This window comes from Girardinichthys multiradiatus, chromosome 11, assembly GCF_021462225.1.
Source record: "Girardinichthys multiradiatus isolate DD_20200921_A chromosome 11, DD_fGirMul_XY1, whole genome shotgun sequence".
NCBI classification, from domain to species: Eukaryota; Metazoa; Chordata; class Actinopteri; order Cyprinodontiformes; family Goodeidae; genus Girardinichthys; species Girardinichthys multiradiatus.
The window spans coordinates 25,595,244-25,610,329 of NC_061804.1; the positions used below are offsets into that span (position 1 = coordinate 25,595,244).

Sequence of the window (15,086 nt, forward strand, 5' to 3'; positions counted from 1 at the left end):
TCACCAGGTGACTATGGACCCATTGAAGCGCTGGGTAAATGCTTAGAAGAAATCAATGCATGGATGGGCCAAAATTTTCTTCAGCTGAATCAAAACAAAACTGAAGTAATAATCTTTGGACCAAAGGAAGAGCGTTTAAAAGTTAGGACACAGCTTCAGTTAATACAGCTAGAAACTACCGGTCAGGCTCGAACCCTTGGTGTGGTGATGGACTAAGACCTGAACCTTCAGAGGCACATAAAGACAGTAACAAGGTCAGTCTTCTATCACCTAAAAAACATCTCCAGGATTAAAGGACTAATGTCTCAGCAGGACCTTAAAAAACTAATTCATGTGTTCATCTTTAGTAGAACTGATTACTCCAACAGTGTCTTCACAAGTCTGCCTAAAAAGTCGATCAGACAGCCGCAGTTGATCCAGAACGCTGCTGCCCGCGTCCTCACTAGAATTAAGAAAGTGGAGAACATCACCCTGGTTCTAAAGTCCCTACACTGGTTCCCTGTAGCTCAGAGAATAGGCTTTAAAATACTTCTGTTAGTCTATAAATCACTGAATGGCTTAGCACCAAAATACATGACAGACTTGTTGTCAGTGTATCAACCACCCAGACCTCTCATGTCTTCTGGCTTAAATCTACTCTGCATACCCAGAACCAGAACCAAACATGGAGAAGCAGCTTTTAGTTCTTATGCTCCACTAATCTGGAATAAACTCCCAGAAACTGTAAAAGCGCCGAAACCCTAAGTTGCTTTAAATCAAGATTAAAAACGTATTTGTTTAGAGTGGCCTTTGAACGTGTTATCTAAACATTATTAGTTACGTTTTCAGTCCGATTTTCTTATTCTATTCTCTTTATTTTTTTTATTACCTCTGTTGTTTGATTTTCTGTATCATTGTAATGTTTTTTCTTATGTACAGCACCTTGAGTGCCTTATTGCTGAAAAGCGCTATATAAATAAACTTGACTTGACTTGACTTGACTTTGTATTGCTCCAGCAGTCTTCCAGGCCTTACCCAAAGACATCCTCAAGGATTTTCTGAACGTTTTTGTTTTTGTGTACCTAGATGACATTTTGATTTATTCAAGGAATATTGAGGAACATCACCACCATGTTCGCCAAGTCCTTCAACGGCTTTCAGAAAACCGGCTCTTATGAAAGCCGAGAAATGCGAGTTTCACCAATCTTCGGTTACATTTTTGGGATTTGTTCTAGAGGGTGGACAGGTTCGCTCGGACCCAGAAAAGATAAGGGCTGTCTTTGAATGGCCAGTACCGGATTTCTGCAAACAGTTGCAACGTTTCCTCGGGTCTGCGAACTTTATAAGGAACTATAGCCATACAGCCGCTCCACTTACTGCCTTAACCTCATCCAAGACCACATTCTCTTGGACGCAGGAAGTAGACATAGCTTTCCTAGCCTTAAAGGAAAAGTTTTCTCAGGCTCCCATCCTGGTTCATCCCGGCCCTTCCAAACAGTTTATTTTGGAGGTCGATGCTTATCATCATCATAACTCTGGACTTACCTGTTCTCCCCTTTTCTGTACAGTTGGTGATCTACCAGTTCCAGTTCCCTCGCCATATATCACTCCTGTGTAAATAAACCTCTTTAAACCTGAGATCTCTCCTGAGTGTAAGTCTGTATGTGGGTCAAATCCGTTCCTAGAATCACGACACCACTGTGCTTTGATGTTGATAATATAATTAATAGGAAAGAACTAAAGACATTATAAGGCAGATTAAATACTTCATTTGCAAACTGGATGCTAAAGTCACTTCTTAGCAGGTGGAAAATAACGAATTTAAGGCAGCTTTTCCATGTGGTGACAAAGACTGTATGCTTTAACCTTGTCACTAAACAAAACAAACTGCTTTATTGACAGTAACGTTATGTCATTGCAGGCCAATTGGAGCTGGATCAGTTTGATTACGTTGTTTAAATGTGAACATATGCCAGGGGAGGGTTTTGTTTATGCAGTAACAAATAATTTTGTGTCATCAAAAAAACTATTTAAACAATCATACACGTTATATCGTTAAAATATTGGCAAAACAAACAAAAGAATTTAGTAAAATCATTGAAAAATAATTAATTTTAAATACATAAATGTTTTAAAGATATTTTTTGGCACTAGTGGCCTTTATTTTTATTTTACTTTTTTTGACAGTAAGCAGACAGGAAAGAGGAGTAGAGAGAGGGGGAGACATTCAGCAAATGTCGCCGGGTCCGGTACTTGAACCCCGGACAGCCGCTTCAAGGAATGTAGCCTCCGTATATGGTCACGCGCTTAACCCCTACACCATCCGCACTGTGCCCTTAAATACATAAATGTTTGATTTAACTTTTTTGCAGTACAGTTATGTGACACTGTGTTTTAAAATTAGCAAAGCTATAACATACACATTGCCATAACAATTAATTTTTATGTTGCTAATATTATGTTCAGGCTTAAATATTATGGCTGTTTATGATAAACTCCGAACTCTTCAAACATGTACTTTTTAAAAAAAACTAACAGAACCTGGTGAGTCTCTGAAAAGAATTAAAAGATCAAGGGAGACAAATGAATTAACATATTTGTCTATTATATTGTTAATATTGATTGGCCAATTTGTTACGAGTTATGTCGAGCAAGATAAGAGAACAAATCTGCTGTGAGTAGCACGCCAAAAGTTTTCTAACTGTAACAGTCCAGAAAAGCAAGGACCGAACGGAACAGAAGGAAAAAATCAGCAACTGGATCATTTATAATGTTGCAGCATAACAATTCCTGCATATTTCTAGCAATACAGCAGAGGATCTGTTTGCTTTTCCTCTTGTTCCAGCAAGTAGCACATGCAATTTCCACATTTAAATAGGGCAGTCTGTACCTGTTTTGCATCTGTTATCCATTGCATGGCAATCTCTGAAAATTGCAGGCAACACACCCACTTATTGGCGCAATTTATTTATAGTGCAAACTAGCACCGCTATTTGGGATCTTTGAAGATCAGGCCCTAAGAGTTAAATCCTGCTAGCACACACATTATTTTGAAACTAGATAATTTCTAATTTGTCTTCACTAATTTGTTAACCTCGTTTTAAAATGTCCACAAAAAAAAAGAAAACCCAGAACATAACCAGAACAGAGTTAACATAGCCTGACGCTTGTCTGGAGTCTGCTCTGGATATCAATGTCACTTGTGTTTAAGTTCATGTTGGTTTCTCTGTTTATGTTCCCTAGTTGTGGTTATTTCAGTTCATTCATGGTAGATTAGGTTTTTGCCACATTCATGTGTTTTCGATATTTCTGTTACTTCCCACCAGCTGCTCCTCTTTCCGCCTAATTAGCTTATTTTGTTCATTGGTCATGTCTCCACCTTGCCTCTGTATTTGTACTCTCTGGTTTTTATTGCTTACCACTGGGTCCTTCTGTTTACTACCTGCTCCTTGTCCGATGCCTCCCTGATACTGTTTGCCATGCCAGCCTGTCCACCACTGTTTGCCTGCCTCTAAATATGTATCCATGACTGTAACCCTGTCCATGTTCCATGTTCTACATCTCTGTGTATGTTTACTTGTTCATATCAATAAATGATTCAACTCACCATGCGACTCCCACGCTCCTGCTCGCACGTTGGTCCTCCTAAGCCCCAGCCAAATATGACAATCAAAGATCATTCTTCCCAGAATAGATGATAAAGTCCAATGTCATTGCCCTCCAAATTCAAATCCTAACAAACACACACAGTGCTACTCAAGTTAATACTTTCAACTTTTGTTTAAAAGCAATTATATTTTCCTTAATGTTTAGGTATTGATAGAACTGTTTTTAAAAATTAAACCACTGTTTAAAGAACATCCCATGAAATTAGTTTTCACTGTTTAAATTAAGTATCAGATGTAATAGAACATCACATTTATTCTACGAAAATATGAAAGTCCTGGATTAACTAAAACGTCTTACATACTCTTAAAACCCCCAAAAATTATGCATTTACCTCCATTTATTTTACATTTGTAACAAGGTTCCTCTCTGATTAAATCCAGTCAGGTTACAAAATTGATTATTCGAAATTCTTTAGTTTGAGGTCAGGCTGCTGCAGTGACAGATGGGTTGAGTTTTATGGTGAAGGCTGCTGTAAAACAAAGCCTAGAGAAACAGGCTTCTCTTATCCTTTATTTCTAATTCAGTCTGACAAATGAAGATTTAACAAACCTCCATCTCAGTGCACATTTCTGTAATGGTGAGCATTATTTCTAAATAAAATACAGACTAGTTATTCCACAGTTCAAGACAGATTTTGCTTTTGTTCAATTTGTGCTCTGCTTATTGATTTAAAGAGAGGGCTTTATTTGAAAACCTGAAGTCGTGTCTTCCAAACTGAGGTAATGCATCTAAATCAAAGCTTGACGCATGCATCCAGGTATTTAAAATCCATTTCTCAGCTTTCATATTTACTTTTTTGTTCAATAGACATCTTAGATGTCCAACAAATGTCTCTGTGCTGTTTGCACCGAGTAAAAACACTGCAGCCCGATGGAGCTGAGAATAATGCTTAAATCATCCCTGATCGAGTTAGGGGGGATCATTTTCATGTAACACTTTTGTAATGATAATATCGAAAGCTTAAGTAATAAAGGAATGAGTGAAATCTGCCTCTTGTCAGCGTTTACGATGAGAAGCACTCGGGCGATTGGATATCCTGCGATCAATGTAGCCTCTTCTCTTATCATTAAGGTTGCTCTTAACAGATTACAGCCCCCTCCCAAACATGCAGTTTCTTTCTCCTCCTCTCTCGCTGCTCCTCTTTCTGGATCACACACAGTTCAGTGGATACAACGGGGGACTTATCTCTGACGGTTTTTTAAATTACTTTTTGTCTTAATATCAACCTTTTCATATCAATATCAACTTTTTCCCACATTCAGCTTGTGGCATTTAGGGTGGATTTAATCTGGATTTGTTTAAACTGATTGGACGAGCTGACAGATGAACAGAAATGAAAAAGAACGAACTTAAGTTGAAGGTCTGGCAGTAAATTGAAGACAGTAAATGAAGATGGATCTGTTGACAACTGTCGTTCTTCTCCTGCTCTTTTGTGTTCATCCATCTGCAGCAGCAAGCCTCATTACAGGTAAACTTCTCTCAAAACTACACAACACAATGTCAAGAAACTTTTAATTCATTTAAGGATCTGTTTTTTTCTTTTGTTTTGGCCTCTGGACTCTAACCTGGACTTTGATTCCTGAAGCAGACATATTTGAAGCAAGGGGTATGCAGACTGCATGTTCTAAATCTATCTTTGTATGTGTTTGCTTCATATTTATGAAAAAGAAAACAGGAACCTAAAGAAAACATTCTACGGGTTTGCTTGAGGTATCCTTTTTGTGTGTCTGTCCAGGCCAACAAGTGTGCAAGGCAGGAAAAGGGAGACCGTGTTACAAGCTGGCCTATTTCTCGGAGCTGCGCTGGAAGCTGAACTTTGAAGAGGCAGAGAATGCTTGCAGGCGAGACGGAGGCCAGCTGCTAAGCATCGAGTCTGCATCTGAGCAGAAGGTCATAGAGCAGCTCATCAGAGATCTTCGTCCCACGGATGGAGACTTCTGGATAGGGCTCCGGCGTGGACTGGGACACGAGGACAGCAGTTCGGACTGCTCGTCCCAGTACTACTGGCTGGACGGTAGCAAATCCGCGTACAGGTATGAGAGGAAGGGTCATTCCTGTTTTTTTATTAGCTCCAAACAGTTATATAAAAAAAATGTATTGCAACATACAAACATTATTCCAACATATAAAGAAGTGGTCTGGTCCAACAGAGCAGCTGTGACAAATCTTACTTAAGAGAACCTCAGATCTCGATCCACCCATTGTCTTTCCCTTATCCAGGACTTACAGAAGGGAAGGTCCAGAAGGAAAACCCAAACATCCCTCTGCTCGGTGACACTCTCCAGCTTATTCTGGGGATTTCAACGGGTTTCCAGAACAGACAGGATATAAAAGTGGGTTCTGAGTCTAGATTCTCCTCCCCAGCGTGCCCAGAGAATGTCCAACTGACGACACCAAGGAGGTAGCATGCTGAGATGCCCTAACCACCACAACGTACTTCTTCTAATGTGTAGAAGCAGCGGCTCTACTCCAAGCTCGACCCAGATGTCAGATTGTCTTGCTCTATCTCTAAGACTGGACCTGGCCCCATGATGAAGCTCATTTCAGCTGCTTGTATCTTGTTCCTCCAGTCGTGACTTATATCTCATGCCTAGGTAAGGGTCAGAACATAGACAGATGGGTAAATCGAGAGCTTTGCTTTTTGGTTCAATTCTTTCTTCAAATCAATATACCAGGCAGCACCTCGATTACAGCAGACAAGGCTCCAACCCATAGTATCCTACCATCCTACCACAAACTCAGCTTTGACCCGAGAATACGGATACAACTCTCTCTGCCCCTAAAGGCTTCCCCAGCAGCCCATACTCCCACAACACCCTCCACAAAATGCCTCTGTGGTCACAGCCATGAGACCTTATCCAGATCCACAAAACACATGTTAAAAGGACAATCAAACTCCTCAGCTGTGATGTGAAGGTAAAGGTCTGGTCCACTATACCACGGCCAGAATAAAATTCACACAGCTCCTCCTGAATCCTAATTGCAACCATCAGTCAGAACTTCTGATGTAACTATGGTGCGGTAAGTGGTGTAGCGTGACCCATACATGGAGGCCTCAGTACTGGACACAGCCGTCCCGACTAGGAGACCTATGCTGCATGTCTTCCCACTTTCTCCATCCCACTTCCTGTCTGTCCACTTTGAAAAAAATAAAAATAAAGGCCACTAGTGCCACAAAGTATATATATAAATGGCACACCCAAGAGTAAGCTCTCCCATGAAGTAGTGTGATTCCTTGATAGTCAGGACACACTCTCTTGTTCCCTTTCTTAAAGATTTCAAACACCACCTAAGTCCACCACTCCACAGGGGTTATCCCAGCCCTCCATGCACCACTAAAGAGGCATGTCAGATACAACAGCTTTATAATATTAAAAGTGTTCAGCATCTTGGGGTGAGTCTCGTCCACTTCTGGCACCCTGCCTTTGGGGAGCTTCAGATTTGAATAACCTAAACTAATTAAAACCTATAAATTATATTTACAGATCCCTCACTCCCTTAGCTAATAGGCTAAACACAGATGGCTGACTTTCTTTGTGGAATACACCCACTCAGTGTCCACAGCATTAGGTACCCATCAAAATCTAATGCAGCCAAATACAGTAGCAGCTATTAATCAGTATAACAACACCAGCACTACTGCCAACAGTGAGTTCAATCTGGCAGAAAAAAAAGAAAAACGTTCCAAGAGACAGTTTATAAAACTATTTTTTTATTTACTCAAATAATTTGTGGAATTTCTTAGATGTTTAGTAGAAGTGCTACGCAAACTAGTGAACACATAACCTATTTTTGAACAGGGTTTAGGCTAAATTAGACAAACAGAAGCCGCTCATCTAAGCTACCTAAGTCCAGCCTAAAAACATTAACGAAATTAAAATAATTCCGGGAGACTTGAACTAAGGCAAACCAAATTCATTTAATCCAACCTCTAGTGGTCATAAAGAACCACCCTGACATAAAACAGTGTACAGCATGAATGGATATAAGTGGAACAATGAGGGGAAAGGGAAAAAATCAATGACATTTTTTCTAAACTTTATTTCTATTTAAAAAATGTGTTTCTGCTGTACAACTGATGCTGTTCTTTCATAGCAGTTAAAAAAACTATACCAACAACCAATTAGTTGGCTTCTGAAGACAAATGATTCAAATGTATTTTATTTAGGGGCATCTAAGTAACCAGGACTTTGTACAAATTCTTGCAAACCACAAATACTTTTCCTTTCACTTCACTACTTTGTGCTTATCTATCTTAATAAAATGCCCAAACAATACAATGAAGTCTTTGGTTTAAATGTGACAAAATGTGGTAAGATCCAAACTATATGAATACGTTTGCAAGACACCAAATGTGCTCTGTCTATGTGTTTCAGGAACTGGCACAATGATGAGCCGTCATGCGGCTATGAAGTGTGTGTGGTGATGTACCACCAACCGTCGGCTCCCGCAGATCACGGTGACCTCTACATGTTCCAGTGGAATGACGACAACTGTGAAACCAAGAACAATTTCATCTGCAAATACACAACAGGTACAGCTGGAAACATTTCTTGTGGTTTTACTTTGAACATTCCTAAATTCCTGTATTTCTATATTCTTCACAGAAAAGCCAGTGGAAAGCACTCTGTCGCCCACCTCCAGCGAGAAAGGTAAATTACATGACAGCACACTGTTATTGGACATTTCTGCTACTTTAAGGAATATATGTAGAGTGCGATCGCCTGAGACATCATTACATTGCAGAGGTCTTTTTTTCATCCGCACTTCCATGGGATCCAAGTGACAACAACCAGGAAAGGAGAACAGGTCAAACAAAGTCTGCAATTGCTGCCTAAAATTATATCGTTATCACTTAATATTTATTTTTAACATCTGTCTCTATCTTGTAGCTGTGAATTTAGTTTATGTCATCATTCCCACGATCCCACTCATCCTGCTGCTGCTGACAGTGATGGGAGTCTGCTGCTACAAACTGCTGCTCAGACGGTGAGAAAATAAGTTAATTAAAGAAAACAAAACACAGACTACCGAAAATAAAAAGAGGACTCCTCATCAGTTAGATGTACTTTTTATAATTCTACAAAATAATAATAAACCAGGTTGTGGGACTGTTTTAATTTCTATTATTAAAGAGGCAACATTTCCTAGCTTTAAATTTCCAGCAGACTTTGAATGCAAGCATTGTGATCATGCACTGATTTAGAAACAAGACTCCACAGCTCACCCTTTTCTTAGAGCCGTTTTCAAGCATGAACCCAGATAAGTCTGTTTCTTAATGGGGTTCTGTAGAGTTGTTATCAGCACTGTGTTATTCAGTACACAGCAATCTGAGCAACCTAAATTTGTAGAAACAAAGAAATTCTGATTGGAAAGAGAGGGCAATTGCTAAATAGAGTGGGGAAGCTTCAAAATCGAATTTGCTGCAATATGACACGTATTTTGCTTAAAGCTGTACATATTCTTGTGTAGGTCAACCTGATACAACATAGTGTACTTAATTACCTAGAGTGATATTTTTCAGAAACCACTGCCTTCAGCTTTGAACAATAGCGGAGAATGACATGCAGTTGTTACAGTAACTGGTTGCAGACAGTCTGGGAGTGACTGAGTTAGTGGTTTTCAGGTCTTTATTACATATGCAAATTCAATCAAAACAATCGCATGCAACCATCTGTGTACAGCTACAATGACAATTTCAAAGAGCCCAAGTGGCACTACGGAGAAATGGGTAAAATACCTCAGCTGACCTCATTTGATTCACTTATTTGGTGTTAAGAGAAGACCAAAAAATGTGAGTGTGTCATGTAACACTGTCATTCAACTCTCCTCCCACTTTTAGGTTAGCTGCTCTGGTGCTGCACAACCTCATCTCACTAACATAAATATACATCAGCTCATCCAGGTACAGGGTTTCTGCAAGAAAACAATGCATGGAAAAATAAAGCAAATATTTACTTTAGCTGCTTTAGTTTTGACCCCCTTTTCAACATGTCTATTTTCAGTTTGACAACAATATAATACAATGCTAACCTGATTGAGTCTTCTAAACCATTTCTTTGGACCTCTGCATTTGACCCACTCACACCAATGGACATACCTCACAGATTAACATTACAAAAATTAAAAGAAATAGAGAAAACTTTCAGAGGCAGCTGATGCCATTTTAACAAGAAAAAATAAATAAATTCTGATTGGAAAGAGAGGGCAATTGCTAAATAGAGTGGGGAAGCTTCAAAATCGGATTTTGCCCCTCTTTAAAAGCACCACAATCCCCCAAATGTCTTAGCAGTTTATGCAAATGCCATTCAAGAAACTTGTCCAATATCATCACCAGAGATGAAATCGGAGATCGGAAATGAGCCCAGAAAATCCAATTGGTGCATTTGTAATGGCAACATTTGCATTTTCTATAAGTTAATACTTAATGCTTAATTACAATGACAAAGCTGGTCAATGGAACAGTAAAAGTGAAACTAAAACCAAAAAAATTAAACTATCTGATTCAAAATTAAATAACTGTAAAAATCAAACACTGTTCACCTGAACAGCTGTGAAAGTTTTGACAAAGCGTTACTTTCGCCTCATATCGTTTCAGTGACCAGTTCTGCTTCATGTATTACATTTTGCATAAACTCTTCACATGGAGTATTATAAAAGTGGACTACTGCTAGCCTGACTATTCAGCCTGAGCTAGAAAAGCACAGAAAAACTTTTGGTGTCCAGAATCAGATGACTTAACACCTCACCTGCCCTGATCAGTGATTGGCCAGTCAGAAACTAATATTCTGTGGTTCTTCCAATCAATGACGGTACCATAAACGCTACCAGGAGAGGGTTCAAAGACAATATTCTGTGAACATTTTAACTGAGATAAGAAGACTTTGTGTGAGCTACTTTCAGTGTCAGTGAGGTTTTTTTTTATAAGAAAACAAGGAAGATTGCAGAAATAAAACTGTAGTTTCTATGGAGGCATGTTGGCTCATGCTGCCACGATGAGTTAAGATGTCGGCAAATAACAGGAAGCTGAACATGTTACAGCAAAATGGCTTTCTTTTTCTTTAAAAAAAAAGAAATCTGTGTCATTGAACATGCTTGATTGGGAATTATTGGCAGTCTTTATGAAATCTTTCAGTTAAGGCTAATGGTCTACTTATTCTACAGGGACTGCATACAGACATTTACAGTTACTGTAAGTTCAAAATATCAATTAAAATCCCAGTTTATCTGCAAAGCTTCTAAAAAGGGACACTGACTGCTTTCTTTCAGATACACAGTGCCACGCTGACTCTGGTCCTAATGTAAATACTGTTTGATTAATCACCACAAAAGGTTCATTTATACTTAGAATAAATGAATGAATGACTCAACAATCTAACAACAGTTTATTCCTCTCAAAAATGTAAAGCACTTAAAAGGCGCTGTTATTTATTTTGGAAATAATTAGAAAATTAAGTATCTTGAACTATTTTGTGATATGGTGCAAATTACATTTTAGAGTGTGCTCTAAATCTTTTATTCTTCTCTCTTGTTCTTTTATGGTATTTGGGGGGGATGTTATTTATTGATACCTGTTCCATAACTTGCAGGTATTCATAGATTTTGATGCTGAGAAAAAGTGCCCCGAAATCTTTTGATATTTATGAGAAAATCATTGTACAATTTTAGTATAAATATGTTTATAATAGAGACGGTTAAGTTTCAGTTCATTTAGAAAGTAGAAGAAAGTAATTTGTTGTTTTGTATATAGTTCTTAAAAAGGAAGCAGTATTGTCTAAAATCTGTAATTGCAGGTCAAAGCTTTTCAGATTCAGGGACTGTTGCATCTGAGTCTGAACTTCTCTTTCTCTAAACTGAGATTGTTCAGACTGATGTCTACTGTAAGTAAGATGTTAGAATCCCATCCCTTGGAAGGTCTAATCATTCTAAAACTACAGTTTTGAATTGACTTTTATACAACATTACTACTTTGGCTGTTTGCTTATCTCTGTGTGTGAAACAGAAAGAGGAAGGAGCAGAAATCAGAAGTATGCCAAACAGACCCAAGTCCAACTTCTACAGACATCTACAACGTCATTCGCTCCCAGAAGGATGATGACCTGGTTTCTGCTCGCCCACAAACAAAAAACACCTCCTTTTTGTGCTCTTCTCCGGACACGCCGACGGGTGACTATGACAACCTAGGGGGTCGGGACACAGAGAGCGGCTTTGTGACACTTGCAAGCACAGAGAGCGACTTTCTGAACTTTGACCTGAACGATCTCAGCCTTGGGCGTCGGGGCACCCGTGACTTCTACGACAGCAGCTTGGGCCGCCCGGCAAAGAGGGACCTGAACGATGGCAGTCTGGGTCGCACCAGAAACAGAGAGTATTACGACAGAAGCCTGGGCCGCCGCACCACTAAGAGCGAACATTACAGCGGCAATGTGCATGGAGATCACGGTCTATACAACAGCAGCATCAGAGCAGGCAGTGACTTGTATGATGCCAGACTAAAAGCAGGGGGTCAAACAGGAAAGATTGACCTCTACCAGACATACGTCACCAGCGGCAGGCACGAGGCATTCCAAACCAGCCTGGGAACCTACGCAAACCGAAAGTCTTTCCACACAAACCAGGACTGCTACAGAAACGGCCTAAATCTTGACAGTGGAGGGAGGTACTTCAATGAGCAGGAATGGATAAACAAAGAGAGATACTGATCCTTCATTCTGCTCACACCACTGTCAAAATACATTTTGTTTCTGCACTAACCCTTACTTTGTTGGTTGTTTGGATATTGAATTAACTGTGGTAATCTAAACCAAACACGTTTAAATAGTTAAAGCTGTCTACACACTGTTTCTTATGTTGCCATGTATCTGTTTGCCCTGTCACAGATTTCCTCTATTTTTACTTTAAATTAGACAAAGACAACCTAAGTAACTACAAAGTACAGTTTTACACATGGCGATGTCATTTATTAAAAGAAAAAGGCTATCCAAACCAACTGGGCCCTATATGAAAATGCATTAACCCCCACTTGTAAACTCAGGAATGAACTGTGATATACCACAGATTTTGGGCAGCTAAGTTAAAATTCCCCCAAGACTGACAACTACCTGACCTGCAGAATCAAGAAATCACTCAAATAGAATCTGTTTGAATCCATGAAGCACCCTGAAAGGTCATCTATTAGTCTAGAAAGTGTCTGTAAGCAATTTAAAGTGTTGGGACTCCAGGAAATCCCAGTGAAAACCACTATCCACAACTGGAGAAAACATGGTACAGTGGTTAACCTTCCCAGGAGTGGCCAGCCAACCAAAATTACTTCAAGAATCTGTCTCACATTTGCCAAACACATCTTGTTGATGCCCCAAACCTTTGGAAAATATTTAGTGAATTAATGAGAAAACTTTCCACTTTTTCTCATTAATTCACTAGTGGGTGTCACTAGTGGGTGTCCAATTACATCTGAAAACAGTATTTTAGAAAAATAACATCATATCGACAGTCAAACATGGTGGTCATGTGATATTGTGTGGCAGTTTTGCTGCTTCAGGACCTGAATGACTGCCCTGAATGATATATTCTAATCTCTAGTAGAAAGCCCTGAAGAATGTCCATGATCAATTTTGAGACCTTAAGCTCAAGTGCTCAAGGGCTTTATAAATGGTCTAGTCAAAGTCTGGACTTAAATCTACTTGAAATTTTCTGGCAAGACCTTAAACACTTAAACAAGCCATCCATGCTCGAAAACCCTCCAGTGCTGCTGCATTAAAACAATATTGCAAAGAAGCTTGGGCCAAAATTCCTCCACATAAAATTAAGCAATCATTTGAAAACTGCATTTTGTATTTACTCAGGTTATCTTGTCTGAAATTAGGATTAATTTGATGACCTAAAACAGTTAAGTGTCACTAAAAGCTAAAGCATAAGACTATAAGAGGGGAAATATTTTTTCACAGTCCTGTAAAATTTAAGTGTCCATCTGGGGATGAAAGCTCAATGCTTTGTAAATGCATAAAATTATCAGCTGAAATAATTAGAAAGTAAGTCAAGCTGCCACCAGTTGTAGCTGCTTCAAGCAATCAGCAACCAGAAGTGAGTGGATCTTCATACGTATAGACAGTGTGTCTGCATAACGCAGCATGAGGGTCATTTCAGTACTATTTGCATCAATTGCCCTTTCTCTGCAGCCTGGATTACCTGGAGATGAGATTACAAATGCTGCAATATGAAACGTATTTTGCTTAAAGCTGTACATGTTCTTGTGTAGGTCAACCTGATACAACATAGTGTACTTAATTACCTAGAGTGATATTTTTCAGACACCACTGCCTTCAGCTTTGAACAATAGCGGAGAATGACATGCAGTTGTTACAGTAACTGGTTGCAGACAGTCTGGGAGTGACTGAGTTAGTGGTTTTCAGGTCTTTATTACATATGCAAATTCAATCAAAACAATCGCATGCAACCATCTGTGTACAGCTACAATGACAATTTCAAAGAGCCCAAGTGGCACTATGGAGAAATGGGTAAAATACCTCAGCTGACCTCATTTGATTCACTTATTTGGTGTTAAGAGAAGACCAAAAAATGTGAGTGTGTCATGTAACACTGTCATTCAACTCTCCTCCCACTTTTAGGTTAGCTGCTCTGGTGCTGCACAACCTCATCTCACTAACATAAATATACATCAGCTCATCCAGGTACAGGGTTTCTGCAAGTAAACAATGCATGGAAAAATAAAGCAAATATTTACTTTAGCTGCTTTAGTCTTGAACCCCTTTTCAACATGTCTATTTTCAGTTTGACAACAATATAATACAATGCTAACCTGATTGAGTCTTCTGAACCATTTCTTTGGACCTCTGCATTTGACCCATTCACACCAATGGACATACCTCACAGATTAACATTACAAAAATTAAAAGAAATAGAGAAACCTTTCAGAGGCAGCTGATGCCATTTTAACAAGAAAAAATAAAGATTTGATCACATCCAGGATTTTAAAAAAGAACTTTAAAAGATGTTTGTGTAACAGCCTGCTTGCATGAACTTGTCATGCAGCCCTTGCTTTGTCACAAAAATATTGATGTCATGGATCATTGTGTTCACAGTGCCTGAAAACCTCTTTTTATCAAAATGCATCTCTGTATAATAATCTGAATGTAGTTTTTTATGTATTTTTTTGTTTAGTTTTGGATACTGCCTTAAACTGAAAGATGTTACAAAATTGTTCTGTGATTTATCACCATCCCTCTTCTGCACAGTCAGTTCAAACAGGCATGAATTTAGCTGAAGTGGCTGCAGCCTCACCACATAATGGCATGAAATCGAATTCAAATATGTAGTCCTTCGACAACTCTCCTGCAACTATGAGGGGTTTGTATGCTTGGTACATGAGAAAAATCTTTAAATAAAATAAGATTAGAAATGAACCACCCAGGTCATCT

General features: G+C 39.0%; 1 protein-coding gene across 1 annotated transcript; it reads left to right on the forward strand.

The window, feature by feature from the left end:
- The first annotated feature begins 4,840 nt into the window (after positions 1–4,840).
- Positions 4,841–15,071, forward strand: layna (layilin a). The gene is made up of 8 exons (XM_047380019.1): positions 4,841–5,116; positions 5,234–5,254; positions 5,384–5,681; positions 8,025–8,182; positions 8,256–8,300; positions 8,395–8,457; positions 8,541–8,637; positions 11,651–15,071. Exons 1-8 carry the CDS (start codon positions 5,035–5,037, stop codon positions 12,348–12,350), a joined length of 1,464 nt encoding a protein of 487 aa, XP_047235975.1. The 5' UTR covers positions 4,841–5,034; the 3' UTR covers positions 12,351–15,071.
- The last annotated feature ends 15 nt before the right edge of the window (positions 15,072–15,086 follow it).

Coding starts and splice junctions, on each gene's coding strand:
- layna (XM_047380019.1), top strand. CDS start 5,035: ATGAAGATGGATCTGTTGACAACTGTCGTTCTTCTCCTGCTCTTTTGT. Junction 5,682..8,024: donor GGTAGCAAATCCGCGTACAG/GTATGAGAGGAA, acceptor TATGTGTTTCAG/GAACTGGCACAATGATGAGC. Junction 8,183..8,255: donor CATCTGCAAATACACAACAG/GTACAGCTGGAA, acceptor TATTCTTCACAG/AAAAGCCAGTGGAAAGCACT.